This window comes from Suillus plorans, assembly GCF_016647745.1.
Source record: "Suillus plorans strain S12 chromosome Unknown HD556scaffold_31, whole genome shotgun sequence".
Classification (NCBI taxonomy): domain Eukaryota; kingdom Fungi; phylum Basidiomycota; class Agaricomycetes; order Boletales; family Suillaceae; genus Suillus; species Suillus plorans.
In genome coordinates, this window is record NW_024537415.1 from 344,802 (window position 1) to 371,117 (window position 26,316).

Consider the following 26,316-nt stretch of genomic DNA (forward strand, 5'->3'; position numbering starts at 1 on the left):
AACAAGCGCAGCTGATTATGTCAGTATTTCATGAAATTAACTCAGCTACCATCAACTGTTCAGTTCCACAACGGACAGATCGAGCACACAATTGACCGTGGATTTGCCAATGAAGAGTCCAAGTACAGAGCGTACGTTCATCATCTTCTACAGGAATGTCCGCATTTCGGCAAACGGCTATCTGCGGGGCAAACCAGTCCCTTCGCAACATCTCATGCCCTGCGTCAAGGAACTCTGCCTCTTAGACAAAGAAAACCTGTCATTTTTTGCAAACTTCTGGTAACGTTGCGTCTGGCGCGCCATAAAGAACTACATCTCGCCATTTGGAATGTCCTTTTTCATCGTCAAATGCCCCAGCCTCCTATAAGACGCCTTTGTTTCTCGTCAGCTGCCAGTGACGTCGGGAGCCAGGACATCCCGGACGTTTTTTTGTACCCAACTTGAATGGCTTCTGAGTTACGTCGGTCCGTTTCTCCTTCATTATTTGTACTCCTTTCGACTCAAAACGATTGTGTTGCCCAGAAATACCAAGTCACCTAATTTCCCCGCTAGCAATAACACTGAGTGGTTTGAATAATCAACAGGCGACACTCACCAGCCCAGCGAGATGCAAATTTGCGACACATCAAAAAGACCAGACACCACATCGAGGAGTGCTGATGCTGGTGCCATCAGAGGGGTCGCGCATGACTTCATTTCTCTTTTTGTTGCCGGCCAGCGCAGAGCATATCCACTCCCACGTCAAATTATTATCCTCATGACTGTACAGGCAAGAGATGCATATCGACGATATCTCGTCTCAGCGGAAGCACTCGTTCTTACGCAATAGACCCCCCCGTCATGCAAATCCGCAAAATTTTGTACAGACACTCTTGCGATCGAAACGGGCACCAGATTTCATTACATATAGAGATCCCGAAGAGCTGAAATTTAAACGCGGACTCGTCCTTGCCTACATCAACAGCTCACAATACCAGGAACGTACACGAACCGGAATCGGATCGACTGAGCAAGTCGAGACTGCTGCGCAGAATGAAGACGGGTCCCTTACTAGTGACATGATACCATCGACTAGGCTTTCGCTGGAGTCGCTGCAAACATTTCATTTCATGCTATTTCGCTTCCTGCTGAAATCTGCAGGTCAATGCGGGACGGACGTCGTAAAGACGCTCAATCGCAATGAAGAGCCACTAAGTTCATCTCCGTCGTCATATACCCAGGATGGTAAGTACTGCTTAAGCGATTTTGTCATGCAGTACTTTCGGCACTGACAACCGACATTTCAGACGTGGCGCCGGAATGTTAGTCACTTTGAAACTCAGCACATACCTAGAATGGTAATTCCATGCATCATGCCCATCAATCAACCTAACGTACCTTGTATAAGTATATGGGCGTCAGTGGCACTGTGACTGGTAGTTGTCCCCCCACTGTCATTGCACTTACTCGCTCACTATGCAATACCCAGATGAAATTATCGATATTTCCCAATTAACGATGAAAGAATTTGTCGGTCATTCTGGACATCAGATGCAGGACGATCAGACGGAGGTTGATTTCATTCGCTTTGTGCTAGCCGCAAGGGTTGGGCCACTCGCAGATGAAGAGCTCGACCAATACCAAGTTCGTCTAAATTGCTTACAAGGCATTCCCACTCCTCCTGAGATCGATATTACTCGCGACCTCGACTCGGTCATTGGGGTATCGGACACGCTACCATATACCAGCACACTATCGATCTGGCCCCTTCCTCCATTCAAAGAAACATTGAAGAAAGACAATCATGTCAAGAGTCGTGCGTATAATAGTCAGGTGAGAAACACAGTCAATGGTGGTTGTTATATATGCATCCTAACCAGAACCAGGGCGCAGAGATTGAAGTTCTGATGCACACAATTCCCAACATGCCCTTGGGCAACGTTCAGCAACGGCACGTTGTGAGAATTTTTTTCCCGCGGCTCTACAGTACAGAATGGCCGGTCGACCAATTGACCCAGGACAAATTAGCTCTCATATACGATCAATGCCTCCGTCCTACAATGTTGGAGGTTGTGCCCGAATCACGCGATAAATGGCCGACCACTTATGCACAATCCAGGAGTCGCACTGGTTCGCTCGCTTTCAGTAGTACAGACATTCCCTGGTATAGGTTAGAACAGGTTGCAACGACTCTGCTAGCCAAACTTGCGGATCTGGGACCTGGATTCAGGGACGCCTATTTTGGGCTGAGAGGAACGAAAGGTGCTACCATCCACAACGGGAGGGATGAAGATGAGCGACACCTGGCGATGGACGATTTATTTGAGCATGTCGATGTCGACAGCTTAGATCCTGAGCAATGGCACGTGGATGTTGCACTGACCATCGGCGTACCAGGGCACGTTGTCACATGGCGCGAATCTTCTCACCGCGAGCTCTTGAGCTATCTGATGTCTGCCACATCCACACAGCAGATCTCTCGCCTGATCAATAACAAGAACCGGTTTCATCTGGACCGCGCACTGCAGATCAAAGAATTTGCCGGCTTTCGTGCCACTACGACCCATTGTGCAGGTGCATTGGGTCCATCGTATGTGCAGGCGTATTGCACCGAGAAGAATGTGACGTACTCTATGAATCCAGGGGTGTTCCGTCGACATCAGGCCAAGGAGCTTCTGCAGGAGACCGAAAACAATATAATCAAAGATATGGACATCATGAGTAACATATTTTTTGAATGCGCTGGTGAAGGAGGAGTGGAAGGTCGCGATGGTTGCGCTCGCTTGGAAATTCGGGTTTCGTTGGCCAATGCCATGAACTCATTGTCCACCCTCCCCGAGGAGCTCATTAAGCGCTGTGTCGTCGCTATTGAAAGAAGAGTGTCGTGGTAAGAACGCATCCGCATGGCATTAACTTGCGTCCCTCAGCTGATACGTCATTTTAGGCTTTTTGTCTATTATCGTCTGGCCGCAATTCGTCTAGTCCTCAAGAGCTTGCAAAAAGCGGATGGCAGAGTTCGTTCCATGGACTCTAATTTGGCACTAGGTGCGGTTTGCATCTACATGGCCAATGCTTGCTTCCAACGTCCTGCCGAGGGCTTTGGATGGGAAAACTTGTTTGAGAATTGTTGTCAACGAGTTCTTGAAGATCCTGCTGACGACGAAGACGCACCTTGGTAAACAGTGATACTTCAGAATGAATTGGAGTTTTCTTACAATCTTTTGACATCAGATGCCATTATGCTGATGCATTGGAAATGCATTGTAACTCTGGGTTAACGACTAGTTATCATTGCAAATAGCCACCATGAAGTTGAGCTCAGACAGCGGACGACCACTATTTTGGAGGGATGCGGGACTTTGTTCAATGGTTTATCTACTAAGTAGCACAGTTGCGAGACATACACATGTTCTTCAGAGTTGAAACTTTTTGACATTAGATGCTATTATGCTGATGCTTGTATAATACTTTATCAACCTACGTAAATTTTGCCAAAAATAAGGGAGAAGGAAAAGAAACGACAGGAATGAAGATACGACAGCCATTCACGACCCCTCTGATGGCAGCAGCCTGATCAGCACTCCTCAACGCAGTATCTGTTCTTCCCAATGCGCCGGAAATGTGAATCTCGCTGACCTGGTGAGATTCGCATGTTGATCGACAGTCCATTCAGTCCACTCATTGCTATCGCCGACGAAGATAGCACGGGGCTTGGGATTGCTAGGCAACGCAATCGTTTTTGGAAGTCAGAAGCAGTGCAAGTAATGGGGGAGAAACGAACCAACACAACTCAGAAGCCATTCAAGTTGGGTACAAGAAGCGTCTGGGATCTCCGATCTCCCGACGTCACTGGCAGCCGAGGAAAAATAGAGGCGTCTTATAGGAGGCTGGGGCAGTTGACGATGTGCCAGGTGTCGACATTGACGATGGGGAAGGACAATCCAAGGGACGAGATGTAGTTCTTGAGCCGCACAACGTGGCCTGAGGTGGTCCCAGTCGTTTCAGAACTCGGGAAAAAAGATGCTGATAGCCCCAACGAGGCTTGAGGATTTTGATGGTACGATGATGTGCCCCTTTGCTTCGCTGGCTTAGCATGGTCCTTTGAATTCAAACGTCCTCTCGAATGGCCCTCGGTATACTTTTCAACCCATTCATGATTCCACCGTAAAACGTCTTCTTCCCCTGAGGCTTCCTTTCATGTCCCGAATGTTGCCAGTGAGGGGTTCGAGGGGTTTGGGTTGCAGGGTACTGGGACGGCTGAGAGGCCGAAATCCAAGTAATATCTCGCACACGCGATGCATGGCTTGCCCTGGAATATCTGTCCCTGGGCATTGCCTCCCCAAGGAAATCCCGAGTAGTACTGGGGGAACGTAAGAAGCTTGTGTCAATACGAATATCTCCCGGTCGAGGTCGCCCATAGTCGAGTTCAGACATTGCAATAGACAGCCGGGGTAAATGGCGCAACTAGCGGAAATGGAATATGAAGAAGCGCATAGAAGGCGACATAAGTTTTTATATAAGTGTGGTCGGCGTAGAACTGTACTAGGAGTGAACGTCGCGTTGTGACACGAGGCTCCTGCTAGAAAACAGACCGTGCCGCTCAGAGCACTAAAATGCATGCTCAGTCTTGCCGTCCATCACAGTCCGAGCACGCATTTCTCGCATGGTATTAGACTGATGGCAAGAGGAACGACTGTGACGAAAGTAGTCAGAAGACAGCAAAATTCACTTTTTAGCATTTGTATTTCAGTCATGCAGGCTGCAGCTTACGGTATTCGACAGGGGCTTTTCTTGTATCATGCTGACACCACTGGGGCCGGTGGAAAGCGACGATTAACAAGGCAATGATATAACCGGCGGGGGCAATGCATTGAGGTGCATTGAGGTGCCTCTCCCCACGAATCAGTTTGACGATAGCATAGCCGACAGCGGTGTAGGACAGCCGTAATAATCAGAGCATTCTGCCCATTAAATCCGGGATGGAGAACATGCATGCCGCGAATAGCTGTGGGCGTGACTGACGAGTCGGAGCCTGAGGACTTGGCAAAGCCTGCACAAGTCCCGTGAACTTGCGGCTTCAGCACCAAAATTGCCAAGCAGGAGCTGGCGGGTCGCCGACCTCGTGTATCCCCAGTGCACTAGGTAGAACCTTGGCACAAGTTTACGAGTAACTGCGATGCACTTGAAGCGCTTCAACTCTTGTCAGTCAACGGTAGGGAATGTGATCACGTGCACACCTGACGGAGCTTGAACGCTCAGCCCGAATCGAAACTTCAAGTTATGATAAGAGGAGTAACGACTCTAGAACTCGAGACGTTGGACCAGGGGTCCCAAGGCATAGACCAAGAGAAGAGACATAGACAAGAGGCAGTTGGTCCTTCGGCGATAGCCATAGCTTAGTCAGCGACACGCGCACATAGCCAAACTCTGTTCATAGTGTAGCACAACATCACGCATCATAGAGTCCTCCCCTCACTGCCTTCGTCCTAGTCCAACGTCTATGTTTCTAGAGACCGCCCCAAATTCTGACACTCTCGAAGATAAAATGACAAACTCGTGCATTCTCATCTTCTGAACACCGGTCAGGCAAGAGTCCATGGTTGATGGTAGACTCTACCGTGATCCGTCACTCATCTTGTAACCATAAATCGGCCAGCTCCCCGAACGCAATACAGAATGTAGTACTACCTGCTGTAGTGCGCCTCCTAACGAAAGCTCCTACTACCCAAAGACAGCCTAAAAGCTTCCAAGTAGTCAGACGAACGACGTGGTCGAACGACTTAGGGTCAGTCAACTGGCGGTCGATAGCGGCAAGCTTGTTACTGACGCTCGAGGAAAACACGGTTCTAACAGACCTAGATAGACTAGACGTCAAGCATCCAGCAATCCTGGGGCAGGCATTTCAAGAGCGAATCCGTCTACTGCCCTTCAAGCAGTCATCCGGCGAACAATCGCGTTCTTACAGGACTTCTTGCAGATTTGTTCGTGCTTTTGGCGTGCTCCTTTTCGTTGTGCGTTCGTGCTCTATTCTGCCTCGGATTCCCCTTCGCCTCACGCTTTGTCAGTGTCACTGATACGCCGCTTGGACTGTCATACTTATCATATCTTGACATGCTTGTAATCTAGTCGTCTGGTTCCAATGCAGTGACTTGGCATTACTTGCCTGCTGGTACTCAGTGTAAGGCTTCATAAGTGAGTCGTGGTTGAATAAAAATAGTAAACATGTGTAATCAAAGCATTTAGGCAGGGCTGCTAGTGCCCGGTTGCTTGCCCGGACTAGTTGTGATCTCCACCGGATTTTCACACCTACTCCATGGAGCCCACTATATTTATTTTCATCTAGATGCACCTTGTGGCCAAGTTAAGAACGCCCTTGTTTTATGACTCTTATCCGAGCATTTGCTGATTGAATTAAGAGCACGCGCTGCATAACCATGATGGAGCACATATACCCGATACGTCCGATTGTGTGTTTACCAATCTGGGGAAGGCCCCCCATATGTATAGGCACATTTGACCTTAAGGACGATCAACCTGAAGAAACAATTCCGAGCTAAGTTCTAGTGTCTCTATTTTAGCACTAACATACCTCGGCTTGTCTAGGTCTCGAACAGCCTTGAAAGCTTGACTAGTTGCGAAGTTGGCGGAACTTCAACCCACTAGACGCGGCAGCCGTGCTCTCGCCGGAAACCCCATCCTTGATTCCAATACTACGTTTCAAAACCAAGTAATATGACGAGTTACATATTTCGTGCAGGTCCTATTATGCCTACTAACAATACTTGGTCTTATCTCCTAAGAATTCTGATTCTACCAGCACAGATACGAACACGGACTCCCGGTGGACTAATTTGAGGTTCGACTCGTACTAGTAGGTGTGTGTGTGCCTAATAATCTGAACGGCCCCCCCCAGGGTGGGGGGGGGCAAAGCTCCTGCCAAATTAGGAAGGTTCGAAAGCGCCAGAAAGCGCCACCCCTGAAAGCTCCTTCCCAACTTGGAAGGTTCAGAAAGCATGCACGAAAGCTCCTTCCCAACTTGGAAGGTTCAGAAAGCATGCACGAAAGCTCCTTCCCAACTTGGAAGGTTCAGAAAGCATGCGTGAAAGCTCCTTCCCAACTTGGAAGGTTCAGAAAGCATGCACGAAAGCTCCTTCCAACATTTTATCAGGCCAGAAAGCACCGTGAAAGCACCATAAAAGCACCATCCTAAATTTTATCAGGCCAGAAAGCATGCGTAAAAGCTCCTTCCAAAATTTTATCAGGCCAGAAAGCACTGTAAAAGCACCATCCAAAATTTTATCAGGCCAGAAAGCACCTTGACTGTGGGAATAATTTCTGATGAAAATCAAAGTTCTAGCCATTATCAAGGACAGTCTATCCATGGTCTTATGACATCAATAGGTTAAGATCCTAGTGAGTTATAAGGAAAATACTCAAAAGTGGATGGTTCAAGAAAGCATCTTGACCGTGGGAACATTTTCCGATGAAAATCAAAGTTCTAGCCCTTGTCAAAGTTGCCATAGAGCTCTTTGTAGAGTGTTATACAGTTCCTAAACAGTGTTAAAGTCAGGTCATTTTCGACCCTATCTATAAAGCTCTCCAGTGCAAAACAGTTTTTCCTCATGATTCAGTGCTGAGATGCGAATGTGGAAGACATGAGACCTCACCCTTGCATAACTGCACATTGTATATATCCAGTGCTGAAGGATCATTCATCTGAGTGACTTGGGCTTCTCGCTCCTGTGTCTCCCACTGCTGTAGTAATGAGGGATTATTTAGATGCGCAGTCTTTCAAAGACTTGTGGCTATGTCTCTCTGGTACGGTATGATATGTGTGTCTGTTGTGAGTAGAGGTCTGAAGCGCATACTCGACTGCCGGGGCAGTCAGTACATGAAGCTATAATAGAAAAGTGGTAGTGGTTAGGAAGGGCGCGTTGATGTGGGAGTTGAGTCTCTAGTTCTTTCTTGATCTATGCAGATGGGGCAATTGGGGGTTTTGCTGCATTTGATACGATGGAGGTGGAGGTTTAGGGCGATGTGGCAGGTGCGGAAGTTGTTAAGACCGTGCACAAAGGGTAGGACTGATTCCAAGGGGCTTGGCTTCAGCTCGTGCGCTGCGCCCCTTACCCGAGTATGTGCCCTTAACTTCAGAATGAAGTCCGGAGAAAGTCCAGTGAAGTCCGAAGGACTTCCGGAGGAGCGTGGGAAACTTCGGAAGGACTTTCCGGACGAGTGCGAGAAACTTCCGGATGAGTGCGGGAAAGTTCCGGAGGAACTTCCGGAAATTACGATGGAGTTTCGTCCTGACAGGGATATGTGTAATGGCTACTCAGGACAAGTCCTGAGTAGAAGCAAACAGAGGAAAGGCTGCAAGGACAAAGTCCAAAGCAGAATAGGTCCGGAGGACCGCGGGAAAGTTTCGGAGGAACTTCCGGAAACTCGGAGGAATGGATGAGCAGAGGAGCGGAGGAGCGGAGCTCCGGCCTAGGGAATTCCTCCCTAGGCCTGAGATGGATAATGACTAAGTCGGAGGACTAGAACTGTTACGAGGACTTAGGGTGAAGGCTAGTGCGAGGACTAATATGTGTATGATATTCAGACTGAGGAAATACAGGAGTATCTACTGGGGTTTATATACTAGAGGCAAGTCTGTGCAGATCAGTAAGCAGAGGGGTAAGGCTATGTACGAGCATGTGGAAATGTATTAGAAAATAAGACGGATCATAGGAAATGAACTCGGAGATGAAATGAGGTACGGAAAATGAGGAAGTCTAACTCAAGAAGGAACATACAAAGGGATAAGGCACGGAAGATAGATGCGAGTCGGATCCGGATGTCCGGAGATGAATGTGTGATAGGTCCGGGTCCGGAACGCAAGGAAGATAGACGTGGGTCGGATCCGGATGTTCGGAAGTCCGGAGACAGGTGATTACCATAAGGGGATGGGCGCTGATTTAAGGTTTGGGTTCGGACATGACAGATAGGTCGGATCCGGAGATCCGGAGATGTGGATATCAGATCTGGCGTCCGGATATCAGATGCAGGAGTACAGGGATCCGGACGGATAGAGGATTGGGTCTGGAGACATGGACAGGAGGTCCGGAGGTCCGGATGAGGCGTGGGAACGTCGTCAGATGTTGGTCCGGAATGTGGGATATGACAGAAGTACATGAACAAGCTGATGAGTCATTTAGGGAGGTCTGCAACGAGTTTAAGGAAGGAGCGAGATAGGATGTTGGGGTTGAGAGCTGTGGTTTGTGCTTATCTTGGTGACTTTGACCATAGGCGTTCCCATCTAAGTTTGGTGTTCTTCGTGTGAGCTTGTTTGATGGCGGAAATACTGTCTGGGAGTTGGCCTGAGGTTAGATACTGGGGTAGGTCTTTGATGTTGCTGCTATTCTGTGGACCTTTTGCTGCTCTCTTGGCTTCCTCATCTGCTAACTCATTTCCCGCTACCTTGCTGTGTGCCACAATCCAGTGAATGGTCACTAGGACATGGCGGCCGCAATTGGCCTTCTTCTTGATGGAGTCCACTATTTTGTTAAAGTGCTTGATCAAATAATGGCCTGCTTTGGGAGTCGTACTCTCACTGAATCTTAGTACTGCCTGATTGTCTGCTGAGATAGACATTGGGAAGGTCACCTGTTATTCCGTGGCAAGCAGATGTGCTGCTAACGTGAGTCCCACCGCTTCAGCTTCATATACTGTGTGTTCCTCATCTGTTCCTAGATAGAATTGTAGTGTGCGTGGAGCCTTGCCAGTCCAAGGATCTTCAGGATCATAGACATACCCAGCATAAAGAAACATCGGCCACTGATCACCACGAACTGCAGTTTCACCGCTTTTGAGGCTCTGCTTGGTTCTGGGCAAGTGATTTGATGAGTAGGTAATTGAATGGTAAAAACACTTACTCTGCATTCGACCAGTCAAGGCCTGCCGGGCAGAGCAACACGCCAGTTGCTTCATGATTGAAGCCACGGTCAGATTTAATATTTCGGGCGAGAAGCGGAATAAGTGGCTGTCCTCTAGGAACAAGCCATTCGAGGATGGCAGATTTAAGAGTCTTGGTGTCGTCGCCTCGCGCACCAGACGCTCCTTTACCCATCTGCCAGAAGGTGATTGTGATGATGACATTACAGTATCAAAAACTTACCAGTTCTCCCACGTGAATGATGTCCTCTTCTTCGTCATTCGTCAGACGATCTAAAAGACCAGGGTAGGAATCTATTAATTCCACGAATACCCTGTGTTCCCAGCGAACACTAAAATTGAAAGAGATGTAAGGGGGTACTGACATTGAAACGTCAAAATTACACTCACTCTGCAGGATAATCTTCGATCGAAGAGTCTCGTAGTTCTTCGAGTCGGAGTATACCTGCGGTCAGAAGGGCAGGATAGTTGCACATTGCAAACACAGTACGGCCAAAATGTCGACCATGCAGAACAAGGGGGTTCAATGATGTCCTTGTTGAAGGAGAGTTAGAATGGTAGGATTATAATATGTCGAACACAACCTACACCTTTTTACGCGGGCCCGAATGGAGTGCCGAACCACTACGCTTGCGCAAAGGTTCAACAGACGGATGATTTTCATCATCACTCATACTCAAGTTTAGGAATCGGGAGGCTGAAATATCAGTGGCTACATGAGACGGTTTATATGCGATAGGATAGGAAGTAGCAGAAAATTTACCTTCCGTCCGCTGCAGATATCATAACGGCATTGAAAGCGCAGTTAGATCGTTATTCATTTCGGAACTAAAAAAAACCCGCTATCCTGGCACCGACGGTGGACGGGTGTGTTGCCTCAGATGACAGCATCGTACATTTATACATAAGTCAGGTTGGCACTGTTGCCACAATTATCAGCATCATGCATAGCAGCCCACCGACGCCGGACTCACCCTCTCGAAAAGGTTTGCAACAATGCTTCCATGTCGAAAAAAATGTCACGTTCAGGTGACTTCTTTAATGTGACATGCACTACCAAAAATTTGAACAGATGAATCTTGCAGGATTCAACTGTCCTCATCAAGTGAGCTGAGAGGCATCAACGACGCAAAAGACATACAAGTCGGCATCGATTGCAAGTGAGTGAGTTGATACAGATCAACTCAAAAAGATTTAGCATACAGGCAAATTTATCAGAACAGAAATCTGATCGATATGGGGACACAGACTACGGGTGAGATTTAATATTCTGATGGAGGAAATTTGTATTGAAAGGCACCTAGTCTCCAATGAACAAGGCATAAGTGAAGAATCTGAACTACGACTCGTCAAGGAACACTTAATGAACGCAGAAAACAATGCTGCTTACCTTTCAGATAGGGTGTAAATGTACAGAGATAGATGGCTGGAAGAATACTACCGGGCCAACAACCTCGAATACCACATGCCCTCTAACATCCATGTGACTCACCCCCCTCAAATTCCGTATGGTGCTCCCTCCCCCACCTTCTTTTCTAGCTGTGTGGACGGTGATGACGAGTATTAGAACTGGAAGAGAATGATGGCTTTGAGTTGAGCAGATATCATGTCCGAGTTTGAACCATCAAGTAAGAATTTAGGATAAGGGAACGTACCTATTTTATAACAAACGAGAATGTAAGGCTTGTCCGTATATCATGTAGTTGATTGGTTTCAAGTTAGATGTCCAAACATTAAGGTTGAAGACATTCTCGAAATTGAATCCCGTGAGTAGTATGCGGCATTAATCGTAACCTGATAGGAAGGTCAGGTGAAGGCTTAACGAAGGCGTATACTAATGATTTACCTGGTCACCGTTGGGCCCCAAGCATCGAAAGATCCATCCTGGAACTCTGGAAAATACCAAGGTTGTCCAGGTCAACAGCTGAATGCTGACTCGCACGTCAGAAGTAAGAGCTACCAATATAAATCACATACACCCATGATGGCTAACTATAATGGTTTGTGACAACCGGGCTCCAGACATCTGGGTTGGAACAGTCAAACCCTTGTGGATATAGGAACCTATACTTGAGAACAATAATTGTGTCACTGACAAGAGACCAAGTGTCTCATGAATGGACTTGCCCGTAGATATTCGCGGCACCCTACTACACGTCATAGAACTCAATATAACGGTCATCCGTAAATTATTCGACTTACCATTGATTAATGCCCATTCTTCTCCTGGGTCGTTAGCGTTCAAGCGACAACAATACTGGAGTTTAGCTCATGAAAGTATTATGCTTGCGTGGCTGGTTCCTGGGAGTATTCATTGTCTTTACATCACAATTGAGCTCAATTCAATCTAATGGGCGTACTAAATGTGAGGGCCACTTACCGATTTGGAGGCCACAACCTATCACATGCAAAGCTGCTATGATACAATGTAGTGTCCGCTGTGCTATGCCGCGAGGTTACGGGAGAATGTTACAGCCCGGATGAACTGAATTCCAGAGGTGCAGGAAGTTTGTGAGTTCATCATTGCGAGCCACTTCGAGGCCATCGTAAGGATCAGTCTGTGAGGCTTCATTGGCGTCAGGCTTTACATGACCAAGTTTATCACCTAACCTGGCAGGAGTGACACGGAGTCCGCGCAACGCAACCGCTCCGACGTTCCCATGTAAGGAACAACTCCTGAGTCGGGGAAAATCATTATTATGTTCTCAAGTCCTCCGCTTTATTAAAGACTTACAAAAATTTTAAACTCATAACCAGTCATTAAAGAACAGTTATCTCGATGCAGCTGTACTAGTAACTTCAACTAATGATAACTAACTATACGTCCAATGCTTCAGATGAAAAAGCTTCTCTCTATGCTTGAGACTCAAGAATTGGTATTTCAATAAATAATCGAACACAGAAAATAAGAAGTAACATGAAATGATTGTAATAATCAAGTATGTAGTAACGGTAACATATCGGTAATGTGAGATGGAGGTTGGAAAGAAATCCTCTGAAAGAAATGACGCAGATGATATAGTGAATGACAATTCAAACTCAACCGGAACTCAGCTCACTTAGTAATCGGGCATTTCCGGGCTGGGTCTGAATACGTAGTCATTCAATATATCAACTGTGCGGTGCTTGCCGTGGATGTCTCTTTTTCGACTTCGATCACAATGATGATCATATGGTTTCGTGTGACTATGTGTAGAGAGGTGTAGAGTAGTAGTACATACTATTAGTTCAATTTGAGACTTTGCCGGCTGCATCTATACCTAGTAGTACTACTATGTAGCAGTATGTGGGCAGTGCGAGGCTGCAGGACTTGGCAAATTTTAATGTACATATTGTCCAAAATCGTGGTGGGCGGGCGGGACGTGACAATTTATTTACCCGCGCCATCGGTCCACAATGCCCACAAAAGTTCATTGTGTGGGCCGTGCTAGTGCCATGCCAGTGCACGGTCCACAACACTTCACACCGTCAGAAAGTAGTATGTCCACAATTAGTCATTCACTATAAATTCTGATTATGCATATTCATAGGTCTTCTTTCTACTCTCTCTATCTACATCGATACTAGTATACAACATAGGATAGACCTTTGAATAGACTAAGTTCAAGTTATCGTCAGTATGCTATGTTTTGGCTTCCTTACAGGGCATTAATGCTTTAGAGTACAGGCAGGATCGTAACAATCATGATGTCTACTACTGCTACTAGTAGTAGTGCTAAACGTGCCGCACCAAGTGATAATGCACTTGAACCTGCTTCGAAGCGCATGTGAAGCAGAAATTATGAAGGTAAGCCATGACTCGTCATATAACCCAGGCCATCGTTCTTGTCATAGCTAAATAGGAACATCATTGTACAGGGACTTCTAATGCAGCGCCATCACCGCTGGTGGATCGAGGCACATGGCACATTCTAGCTCAATTCCTTGAAACCGAAATGAGTTACAGTGAAATGGAAGAGAAACTTTCATCTTACCTCGGCGATCAATACTCTGCGGACGATTGGAAGGATGCCAAAACCACACTTTTCTCTGGTGAAGACGATGTCAGAGCATGTTTGAGAAATCTTGAGCTCTTAAGGAAGAGGTACATACCCCGTCGACCCCGCCCTGTAAGTGATTTTTTTTCACATCTACTGAATGCATACCAAAGAATTGTAGCGGAAGAATATGTATCTCAACATCGAAGCAAACGAGGGAGACAGCAAAGAGGAGGAAGAGGAAGATGGTGACTATGACACGCAGGATCAGGTTGGCTCTTCTGCTCAATCGCTGAAGGTTACGTCCATTCCAGGACCGTCAGCCAAGGATACATTATCCAAAAAGATCGATGAGATCTACAACAACGCGACAAAGGTCTCCAGCTCCTCAAGAAGCCGCATCTCTCACAGAGCTGCCTGGTCCCCCGCCACGCTCGAGAGTCGAATGTATCTTCTGCATGTCCATAGTATGTCTATTGGTTCATCGTGTACTATGTTCCTCATCACTTCCTAGGAACTGCTACGGTTTATATTGCTGAATATCTTCATGGTAAAGGATTCCCCGTGACCATGTCGCCTTGGTTGCCGGGGCAGCTCTACGTGGTCTCAGATAGCCCTAGAACGATTGCATCCTCCCTTCCGGCTTCACATAAGTTCTCAGTAAAAGACTACTATCGCATCTCGGATGAAGAACACGTCATGGTGGAACACTCAAACATCAAATTTCCCAACCCCTCGTGGGTAAGAGTCAAATCTGGCATGTACAAGGGCGTCATAGGCTATGTCTTCGGCCCAGACCAGTCGGACCTTTTTGTCGATGTCTTAGTCGTCGCTCGAGAGTTTCCCTATCCAAGGCCTTCGGGATGTGAAGCTCTGCTCGACCGTTCTCACCTTCCGAAGGACAAGGAAGTTACAGATATCATTCACAATGGCAAAATTATAGGATGCTCATACAAAGGACAGCGATACTACAGGGGACTGCTCCTTAAGAAATTCCACCGCTATCAACTAGAAGTTGTTGCTTGCCCCCACGCTGATGACATTAGACTGCATCTGCAGTCGGGGTTTGACACACCCTTTGTCAACAAATCCATCGTGGCGTTCTCCAAGCAGTTTCTGCGTGTGGGAGATGTGGTTAGGATCATCACGGGAGTAGTTCCATCAAAGATTGGCACGGTCGTGTCGATAGACCATAGGTTTGGTGGCTCCGCATGCATCGAATCAACCCTCGACAGACATCGGGAATAGCTGGAAGCTCGACTTGAGGACATGGAGCGCGTTTTTTGGGTCGGGGACACGGTTCGGGTCATAGCAGGTTCATACCTGGGTTTAGAAGGCCATGTCATTCAAATGGACAATTATTTGTTTCGCCTTTGCCAAGGGGTCTCCATGGAGGAGGTAATTCTTTTGCGCGAATAGAAAATCTACAACTAACGCTTGGTGCATAGGTGCAAGTTTCAAGATATTACTTGGATCATTGTCACCAGACTTGCACGACGCAGTCACATCTACCATTGTATCAACATTTTGAACCTCCCCCTGAGTCTCAATCGGAGATTATATAGAAGTTCTTGTGGGAGAACACATGGGGAAGCGGGGTGTCATGACCTGGTCTCCTCAGGCTATTGGAGGAACCCAGCTGTGGTTCCAGGATAAGTCTCCTCAGACGTCAACTTTGCATTATACAGAGTACTATTCAGGACCTCCAAGTATTCAAATTCCTGTGGCATTTGTCCAGCAGACGCGCCTACCCCAGACAGTTAAATTTACCAAGGAAAAGGGTTATGACCTCAAGCCTGGAGATGTTGTAAGGGTCGCGCGTGGGCCGGAGTACCAGACGAAAGGGATCGTGCAGAGCGTCGACTTCCCGAAGGCTCGCCTAACGCTACTTTCTGAGAGTGATCACTCGCTTGTGAGTGAAATTCAACTCGACACAGGCATATCTGACTCGGAACAGATCGACGTCCCAATTGGATTTGTGACGAAAATACTTAACGTGTCCTTGGATTCTTTTAACAACATCATTGGCCAAGAAGTGTTCATGGTTAAAGGTGACAGAAAGGGTTTCCGAGCCACGTTGTATGGAATTGGCGGTGAGAATTGCACTGTTGCTATCAATGGACAGGCGCGCACCACACTCAAATGCCAAGACATTGTAACCAGGTGAGCAGCGCACATACTGTCGTCGTCATTTAGTAATTTTTCATTGCTGTTCAGGTACGGAATGAGATTAAATGGTCTCATGCTAGGAGAATCAGACTTAATAGCATTCTGCGACATGCGAAAGAGATCTTACTTGGTGTTACAACCACGAAGATGCATCACGCCCCCTCCTATCCTGCTGGCAGTTCCCTCCAAATCGTCTAATTCTATTAGTGCAGCTTACAACCCATCATCATCCAATTGGACTGCCTGGAATCTCACACAGGATATCGATGGTGCGAACTTGAATGATCCGTCATCGGGTGTCGATCTCAGCTCATCGACATCTGACCCATGGACTGTTGATGCACAGGACATTCAGGATGGCATAGATGCTAGAGCAGAGCAGCTCAAAGAAATTGGTAAGTCCACCCCGGAGGTATCGCAACAACTTTTGCTCATTTTATTATAGGCCCTCTACCTTGGTTCATGAGCAAGGAGATTTCTTCGCTATTCCTTACATATCACGCGATATTCACAGTTTTACCGAGCTTTGATCACACCAAGTTTCACAAACGATTCGTATCATCAGCCTGTCCTGATCCATTCTGCGGTGTGAACGGACCTGCACCCGAAGGTTGCGTTGCAGTATCTTGTACCTCCAGTCATGCAGGTGCTGCGCTTGAACATTACCATATCCCCGCCAAGGAACTGAGCCCAGCTCCTCCACGAAAAAGAAAACAAGAATGTCTCATTCTAGACAGCGATTATTATGGTCAGATTCTGACTATTTCACAGTGTAGCATTGGTAAAAAAACTGCTCAGTTTACGATTAATAGTTCCATTACTATTACCTTATGTTTTGATCAGATATGTCTTGTGCAACGTGCACAAAACACCATGTAATGGACCATGTACCCGTAGTACTATACATCAATTCAATTTTTGGACACTGCGATGATTCTCACCTGTGTGGCAGTTTCCTGATACGGCTTTAGTCAAAGCGGTGAATTATGATGGCACCTTCCACCGGTCATTCTCAGGCTCTTCTCTAGATGCCAATGTTGTGCTTGGCGCCAAAGATCATACTCTGTTCCATATCCACTCATGGACGCTCAAAATGACATCGGGCTGGTTCCGATCCCTCTTTTCCATGCCTCAACAAAACCCTCTTCCTAATCACCCCGAGTTCATCAATCTAGATGAGGACTCGCACACACTAGAGAGTCTCCTGCTTATGCTCTGTGGTCTGCCAGTCAATCCACTCACATCGTATGACGAGGTTGATGCATTGTTATTCGCTGCAGAAAAATACGAAATGCCAGGGCCTATCTCCCTCATACGCGTGCTCATCATGACACCCCCGCTCCTAGACCAGCCTCTGCATCTGTATGCAGCCGCAACCCGTTGTGGATGGAAAGAAGAGGCCAGACATGCATCCGTGCAGTTGCTTGCTCTCAACATCTACACACAGGAACATCAACCTATCCTCAGAAAGCTGCACATGGGCGCTGTGCTTGACCTGATGAACTTGCATCACAATCGACGCGAGGGCATTCGCCAACGACTCAATGAGCGGCCGTTCGTGACAAGAAGCACGACAGCATCTTGCCCGAGGTGCAGATGGAAGGTTGATCATCGTACGTGGAGAGAGCTCAAGTATAGAGTCGTGATGGAGATGGATGTACGACAGCTAGGAGACATGGTCGTCGATGTGGGATTGACCGGTTGGCCTGAGGCGATTGCTAAATCCGAGGAACAACATCAGCACGCTCCAGGCCTTACCTCACCCTCGAATGCAAGTGCAAACGCAAACACAAATCCACTGCTACAACCAGTGTCTATGCACCCTGAATTCCAACACCTGACTTACCCATACCTCATTGCGCACCTCATGCGCTCTTTCCGTGATAAATACTGTGATCCCCACCTCGCTCTCTCCATCTTCAACTACGCCCAGCACTTAAGTATCCCAAGCTACGTATTCGGATGCACCACTCCCGCATACAACGAGCTGATAGAAACCCGCTGGTCATGCTTCCACGACCTCAGAGGCGTGCATGACGCCCTCGAAGAGATGCGCTTCAATGGCGTCGAGCCGGATGGCAGAACCAAGAAACTCGCCGAAAAACTAAGGCGCAAAGTAGGCGCGCGCACGATTTGGGAAGAGGAGTCTGTGTTTGGGAGTGGAGAAGTCGTCGGGATGTTGTCTAAGATTGAGCAGCTTACTATTAAGGAGCCGAGAAGGAAACAGGAGAAAAGGCCGGGTAAGAAATTGCCGGCTTTGGATGCATGGAAGGATGATGCACTCAAGGAGGACGTGGAGGACAGGTATGAGTTCGGCCAGCGGGGTTCTGCCAAGTCGCAGCCAAAACGTTGGAAACAAGACTCTGAACGGACAGCTGCCATGATTTGCTGGATGCCAAGATGCTGGGCGAAGACTGGCTGGAATTCAAGTAGCCTATTAACCTATACATTTTTGTCGTAATTAACAAGGAGAGGTGGGGGTGTGTGCTACTCTGATGAATGGCAGTAGAGTTGGAAGATGATGAATGATGGGAAGTACACTTGCAAGGACTGAAGAAGATATCTCTATGTACATGGATGCAATTTCAAGCTGGTGGGTGATGTGCATATAGGGTACAGAAAAGATAATGGATACTAAGTACACGGTATCATGTCCGAGTCAGGCATGTTTCACTTTCTGTTGCAAGATTTAGAAATGCGAGGTTGTGGGGGCGATAGCAGACTGGCACCAAGGCCATGGACGGGAACACAATCCGCATCAATTTGATCGCACTTATCCATCAAAAGATTATAGGCGAACACTTGTGTGTACCTGCAAAGGCATCAACATGGATCGACAAGAACATCATCGGAATGCGCACTGAACATTTGCCAGTGTAAACACGACAGTCATAGATTCTGGATTGCACCTCAGTAAGTTCGGTGCCATCACCAGCACCAGATTCGCTCAGGCCGTAGGTTCGTGAGAATGCGCAATGTTGTCGTTGTACATCTCTTCAGGCATCAATATGTCCCATAGCTCACACAACCAGAGCTTGAGTAAGGAAGCTAGAACATGCGGATCATCTACACTGTCAAGCGTATAATAGTGCCTGTCAATATTAATGTCTCCCCTGTCTCCCTCTGTACGGAGGAAAACTGCACAAACACAAGTCTCGAGAACATATTTGGAATTGAGAGATCACACACACAAACATACCAGCTGGTGGATCCCAGCTCCGAGTCACTTGTTCAGTCGCAGGACGCGTGAAGAATACAATGCTAGTTTTGTATAAGTGCATTCGAATTGAAGTATATACAGCATCTTTTGTATATGTTTACCATAGCCAGGTATTCATTCGGTCGCTGCCGGCGGAGTTTAATTTATATAGTCAGTCAATATATAAACCACTTCTCCTCAAACTTGCAAAGTTTTCCGACCTAACAACTTCCCAGCTGAGTATGCAGGCAATAGCTGTAATGTAGTTGACTATGTAGTGTTTTACGTGTACATGTTTGCCTCATAGACTTGTGAGTCCAGTGAAGGCGTTATCTACTGCGGACGCGCCTCAGTAACGTTGGACAGTCAAAACTTGATTCTGCAAACTTGAAATGATGAACAAGTACTATGATATACCAGCTACGATGACAACAATAGTAAGGTACTTTGTTCCAGTGATCAACAATTTCACAAAATATTCAGGCTGATGAAAGATGAGCAGCGCAGAAATTTTCTGCACCCTGTGCCCATACCCTAACTCATGTTACGCGAAGCGACGGGCTGTGTCGTGATGTCTGGTGCTGTTAAGACCATGCACAAAGGGTAGGACTGATTCTGAGGGGCTTGGCTTCAGCTCGTGCGCTGTGCCCCTTACCCGAGTATGTGCCCTTAATTTCAGAATGATGTCTGAAGGACGTCCGAAGCGCAGGAAAGTTCGGAAGGACTTTCCGGACGAGTGCAAGTAACTTCCGGACGAGTGCGGGAAAGTTCCGGAGGAACTTCCGGAAATTACGATGAGGTTTCGTCCTGATACGGATACGTGTAATGGCTACTTAGGACAAGTCCTAAGTAGAAGCAAACAGAGGAAAGGCTGCAAGGACAAAGTCCGAAGCAGAATAGGTCCGGAGGACCGCGGGAAAGTTTCGGATGAATGTCCGGAAACTTCGGAGGATCGGATGAGCGGATAAGCGGAGCTCTGGCCTAGGGAATTTCTCCCTAGGCCCGAGATGGATATTGACTAAGTTGATAGACTAGAACTGATATGAGGACTTAGAGTGAGATCTAGTGCGAGGACTAATATGATATTCAGACTGAGGAACTACAGGACATATACAAGAGTTTATATACTAAGGAAATAACGGAAAGATCAGTAAGCAAGCGTCCGAGGCTATGTATGAAGCATAAGCAAAGTTATCAAGCGCGAGTCAGAAATGAAGCATAGGTTAACGGATCAGTAAGCATACCGGTAGTAAGTATAACCGAGATACCAAGGACTAGGAATACCAAATAGAGGAATAGGCTGTGTTAACGTTATATGCACAGGAATTGAATTAGGAAGCTTATCGTATATCGGATCGGATCGGATCGGATCGGATCGGACCGGACATCCGGATGAGACACGTGGATATATGGGATATGACATTAGGGTGATGGGACAGAGGATGACTGATGCAGGCTAGCTGAGGTATGGAGGTAAAGGGATGTGGATGTGGATGTGGATGTGCAGAGGTGCAGGGATCCGGATGGATAGAGGACTGGAGACATGGATAGGGCGTCCGAAGGTCCGGATGAGGCGTGGGAATATTGTCGGATGTAAGTCCGGAATACAGGATATGACAGGTGCCTCGAATTGGAAAAGCCGAGGGCGTAGGGCGGTATGTGAAACACCTGGACTCGCAGAGGGAGTTTGAGTCCGAGAAGTTGTCTCGGAGGGAGTGACTGGAGTGTTAGAAGCGCTGGCATGTCGCGACAAGATCTTTTCGAATTGTACTCGACATATCTTGTGGTTGGAAGTCATGACCCAATGCTGATGGTGCGAGTTAAATTTCGAAATCAGGATTAGATATTGATATGTGCGCTATAGTTACGTCAATCAGTCTATTGGTAGATGGCCTACACCTCTCCGAGGATAATACATAGCCGGTACACAGGCTCTCCCAAAGAATTTTTCTATATTCACTGTATTAAATATCAGATCTGCGATTCTGCATATTGAAATCAGCAACTTGCACAAGTAGCCACAAGTACTGGTCGCACATTCAGCAACATACTGCCCTAGATTTGGTCCTCTAGTTCGCAGAAGTATTGCAGTCTCGACATAGCTACCACCCCTGGCGCAAAGGCAACAAGGGTAGCGAAATGCATGCTTCCGGCGATAAGCATCGAATTGTGATGGGTGTATTTTTTGCCCTTGGTGATCAGTCAGCCTTTCAGTGAGTACGTCAGCGTGGGCACCTTCTCATGAAATCAACTTACCATTGATACGTCACCAGTTCTTCAGTTTGGCCGTGATAATGCAATATACCGTGACAACAAGTCAAAATCTGGACCAGCTGCCTGACTACCTTGGGGTCAGCTATGAATTCCATTGGTTCAAGCTCTGAGCATGTCGAGGATGGAGAGGAAGGTACGGTCATTTTACGGCTTGCAGATGTAGATGCCTTGAACTTACAGAGTCTTTATACAGTTCTGCAGTTCTTTCGATGGACAGCTATTGCGCGATCGCTATTTGGAGTTACCCGGTCAGCAATTTCAGCGGCTCGGCTAGTGCAACCGTTGTCTGTCCAGCTACTCGGTTACAATTACGCGATCATATTGGCTGGGTGTTATAATTTGTCAATCACAGATCCTGCAGTCTTTCCTTAATGTCAGTTTCTCGTTACACTTGCGTTTGCAAGGACACTTTTACAGAGCAACATTATTTTAGCCAACATCAGCGCTCATGCTCTCAAGCGAGAAAGCGTCTTTCATCGGCGATGTCCTCTGTCAAGGAACTTCTAAGCCATAGGAAAAAGCCGCGCATCTCACAAGATGAGATTGGGCCTGCGAGACTCGTTGAATCGAACGATACATCATCCACTGGCCATTTTACCTCCGGTGAAGTCCAGGCTTTCACAGCATCACAACATCCCAAAGTTCCAGTCGTTCCTCTACCCCTCCCATCGCTCATTGTTACAGGAAGCGATGTGACCCCTGACTGTGAAGGAGAGCAGATAGATAAAGAAGATGACATGAGTTTGGCACAGCGCTGCCCTAGGCGCCAGAATTGCCAGTTGCCCATGTGGTTCAGGGACGTGCTCCCTCAGCCTCCACCAACTGTACCTTTGGAAGTTCGTGAACGGCTGCCAGAATCTGTGGGGTCTCCCGTTGTTCCAGAACGACCTGCTTCACTAGTTAGCGCTGTATTTCGGACCCCCCCCCCAATATTTTTGGGCTAGTATGGCAATACTTCTCCTCGAAGGTACCATCCCATGATCCAGAGGAGTACGTCACTATAACAGACCTCTCGTTTATACCGGGCAGCCCTGAAGCCATCGAAGGACCACATGCACCTGCCGCTTGTACCAACAACTCTCAATATCACCCCTATCCCAATCGCTCGTCTTTCAAGCTCGGTGATTGGTACTGGAATCATGGTTTGCAAAAGTCCCAAGGGGACTATGAAAAACTGTTGCAGATCTTGGGCGGCAGTACTTTCAATGCTGCCGACGTAAGTTCCACTGGTTGGAAAAAAATCAATTCTCAACTGGGAACCAATGAGTATGACGAGGAAGATGGAGAAGAATGGGAGGACAAAGATGCGGGATGGAAAAGGACAGCCATCACTATCCAGGTGCCATTTTCACGTACCACTGAAATACCAGGCCCACGGCTTTATGAAGCTGCACATTCATATCATCGCTCTCTTGTCGCTGTCTTGCGGGAAAAGCTTGCTAAGGCCCGAGACGACATGCTATTTCATTACGAGCCATATCAACTGCGCTGGGCTCCTCCCCATCTGGATGTTGAAGTCTCCATCTATGGGGATCTGTACACATCCGCAGCCTTTCATGAAGCTCACCACAACTTGCAAGAATCACCCGGGGAACCTGAATGTGACTTACCCCGGGTTATAGCTGGCCTTATGTTTTGGTCGGATGCGACGCAACTCACTTCCTTTGGGAATGCTAAACTATGGCCTACCTATATGTACTTCGGTAATGAGTCGAAGTATCGCCGCTGCAAGCCCTCATGCAATTTGAGCAATCACGTTGCTTACTTCGAAATGGTATGTGTTCATACAGAGTTTGATATAAGGTATACTTAAATATGTTACCAGCTTCCTGATTCATTCAAAGATTTTGCAGGCACTAATGGAATCAATACCGAGTGCGCAACACATTGTCACAGAGAGTTCTTCCACGAGCAGTGGAAAATCTTGTTAGACGACGAATTTTTGGAGGCATACGAGCATGGGATCGTTGTTCTTTGTTGCGACGGTATTCAGCGCAGATTCTACCCCAGGATCTTCACTTATTCAGCGGATTATCCTGAGAAGTAACTAAACTAAACTATCACATTGAATTATACTGAATTTTGTTTGCCTAGAGTACTTGTAGCAACGGTTCGAAATCTAGGAGGTTGTCCGTGTCCCCGTTGCCTGATCCCCAAGGAACAGATACAAAACATGGGTATGCCCCGGGATAAAACACAGCGCGTCACCCTGGGACACGATGATGAAAGAAGAAGAAAGATGGTTAGCGAGGCGCGCTCGCTGATTTATGAGCAGAACTATGCGGTTGGTAGCGCACCTGTAGAACACATTCTTAAGCCACAGTCGTGGGTTCCCACCTCCGTAAGTCTTAAATTTCTATCACTGACAATGACTAACAATCTGTTAGAATGTATTTTCAGACCGCCTGAGTTGTTTGGGTTTCAATATTTTTCATGCGCTTGTGGTAGATCTATTACATGAGTTTGAGATTGGCGTTTGGAAGATGCTCTTTAAGCACTTGTTGCATATCATATCGGCGCATGGCAAGAGCCTTATACATACATTAGACCAGAGGTAAGGTCCATCATCTTGCATTGTTCATCTCACATTGACCACCTCCACCAGATATAGGCAAATTCCGACGTTTGGCCCAGCTACCATCCGAAAGTTTTCCACGAACTCTTCCAAGATGAAACAAATGGCAGCTCGGAATTTCAAAGACCTCCTCCAGGTATGAGTTAATCATCAATGAAGTTCGTGGCCTGATGTCACTTGAATAAAGTGCTCAATCCCTGTATTTGACCGCCTTCTTCCAGAACCACACAACAGCACTGTCCTTTGGTTGTTATATACCATGGCTCATTGGCACGGGTTGGCTAAGCTCTGTTTGCACTCTGAGCCAACCTTAGAAATAATGGATGAAGTAACTACAGTGGTTGGCTATCAGTTTCATCATTTCAAGGCCACCGTTTGTTCCGCCTACGAAACCCACAAACTTCCTCAGGAGGTCAAGGCTCGTACCCGATGCGACGCAAAGCAGGCGACCAAGCAACAGGGAGGACAGAAAGGGAAGCAAAGAGCGCCCCTTGTGGAGCCAGAATCCGGAAAATCAGGCAAGAATACGAAACAACTCAAGGTCCTTAACTTTCAAACGTACAAGTTTCATGCCTTGGGAGACTATGTATCTACAATCCGCCAGTATGGCACGTCTGATTCGTACAGTACCGAGCCAGTCAGTCCCATATGTTCGACTCCGGATTTGACTCACCAACTTTATCTAGGGTGAACTTGAACACCGTTCTCCCAAGACCAGATACTGTCGTACCGATCGCAATACATTCGTCAAACAACTCACTCGGATAGAACGTCGCCAGACTCGTATTCGTCGTATCGGGGACAGAATTGTTTCTCGCCCTCACCTCGAAATCACAGAGATAGCGAGAAGCCCGCATGTCCATCACCACATCGGTCTCAGGCAAAAATTCCCTGTACATATAGGATCGTACTTGCGTGACCATGCAGGTGATCCAGCAATCACCGTAAGTGCAATCATATATTTTTAAGCGATTTCTAATATCCCTGCAGAATTTTGTGCCGAAACTGAAGGATCATATATTGCACCGATTCAACCAATCCAGAGACCTTCCAGGTACTGGAGAAGAGACCAACATCAATTCCATTATTTTGAAGGACGATCACATGTATCACCACAACACCGCTAGGTTCAATTATACCACGTACAATGTTTGCAGATCTCAAGATGTTGTTAACCCCAGAACTCCCCATTGCAATATCATGGTTCTTCGTGCTGACGACGATGTTGGGTGCCAAGGTCACAGATATATTTATGGAAAGGTACTTGGTATATACCACGTGAACGTGATCTTCATAGGAAACAGTATAGTCGACTACACTCCTCTCCGAACAGTGTTTTTATGGGTACGCTGGTACACTCCCATTGATGATCTTGCCACCTGGAAAACCTTGAGGCTAGATCGTCTCCGCTTTCCACGCATGGCGGATGACTTCTCATTCGACTTTCTTGATCCAGTGGATGTACTTCAGGGCTGTCATATTATACCATCATTTGCCGATGGTAAGAAACATCCCAATGGTTTGGGAGTTTCAGCATGTGCGGGCGACAAGGATGATTGGTGCCAATACTATGTGAATCGGTAAGTTAGGGGCACCACTTCACAAACACCGAGCTCATTATTATTATTTCAGGTTTGTCGACCGGGACATGCTCATGCGCTTCCACTTTGGTCTTGGAGTGGGTCATGTATACTCTCACCATCGCCCCACGCAGCCAGAGGGTGCAGCACATGCATCTTTTACCCATGATGTTGAAGATTTCGAGCAAATAGATGAAATTGAGGATCAAGAGGACAGTGAAGATGATGAAGTAGATGACAGTACTGAGGGTGGATCGGATGCTGAGCAATGGTTCAGTTCCAGCAATGAATCGTTGTTAGATCAGTTCGACGAGATGTACAACAGAGAGGTAGCCTTTGATTATGAGAACTAGGTCACTTGAGCAAAGTCGACCAATAGCGCAAAGTCGATCGATAGCGCCCACTACTAGACCATTGGCGTAACCTTGTGGCGCGAGCAGAGCTTATCGCTGCCTTGCATGTTATACATAAGAATGTATGGCATTATAACAGCAGTCAATCGTTCTAGGCGAGACACGACATCTTACATGTAATAACCATTGCACTGCAATGCATTTTTATTAAAATTTTATATTATGCTTAATCACATTTAAAGTGCCTGTTTTCTCTCTTGGAATCAACTCTGACGATGAT

General features: G+C 47.0%; 5 protein-coding genes across 5 annotated transcripts; 4 read left to right on the top strand and 1 right to left on the bottom strand.

Annotated features, from left to right (window-relative positions):
* Positions 1-1,886: 1,886 nt before the first annotated feature.
* Positions 1,887-2,870, top strand: HD556DRAFT_1238091 (uncharacterized protein; the record flags this gene model as incomplete). The annotated part of the gene is made up of 1 exon (XM_041297951.1): positions 1,887-2,870. One exon carries the CDS (start codon positions 1,887-1,889, stop codon positions 2,868-2,870), a length of 984 nt encoding a protein of 327 aa, XP_041159795.1.
* A 6,865-nt stretch (positions 2,871-9,735) lies between these two features.
* HD556DRAFT_1190199 (uncharacterized protein) lies at positions 9,736-10,445 on the bottom strand (the record flags this gene model as incomplete). The annotated part of the gene is made up of 4 exons (XM_041296151.1): positions 9,736-9,841; positions 9,891-10,084; positions 10,133-10,241; positions 10,300-10,445. Coding segments are annotated over 4 exons (555 nt in total), but the record flags the coding sequence as incomplete, so codon positions are not given.
* A 3,399-nt stretch (positions 10,446-13,844) lies between these two features.
* Positions 13,845-15,134, top strand: HD556DRAFT_1443775 (uncharacterized protein; the record flags this gene model as incomplete). Its single annotated transcript, XM_041306673.1, has 3 exons — positions 13,845-14,018; positions 14,068-14,353; positions 14,401-15,134. The coding sequence occupies 3 exons, from the start codon at positions 13,845-13,847 to the stop codon at positions 15,132-15,134; spliced, it is 1,194 nt and encodes a 397-aa protein (XP_041159797.1).
* Positions 15,135-17,049: 1,915 nt separating this feature from the next.
* Positions 17,050-17,775, top strand: HD556DRAFT_1479438 (uncharacterized protein; the record flags this gene model as incomplete). Its single annotated transcript, XM_041308594.1, has 1 exon — positions 17,050-17,775. A coding segment is annotated over one exon (726 nt), but the record flags the coding sequence as incomplete, so codon positions are not given.
* A 105-nt stretch (positions 17,776-17,880) lies between these two features.
* Positions 17,881-18,375, top strand: HD556DRAFT_1191699 (uncharacterized protein; the record flags this gene model as incomplete). The annotated part of the gene is made up of 1 exon (XM_041296184.1): positions 17,881-18,375. A coding segment is annotated over one exon (495 nt), but the record flags the coding sequence as incomplete, so codon positions are not given.
* Between the last annotated feature and the right edge of the window lie 7,941 nt (positions 18,376-26,316).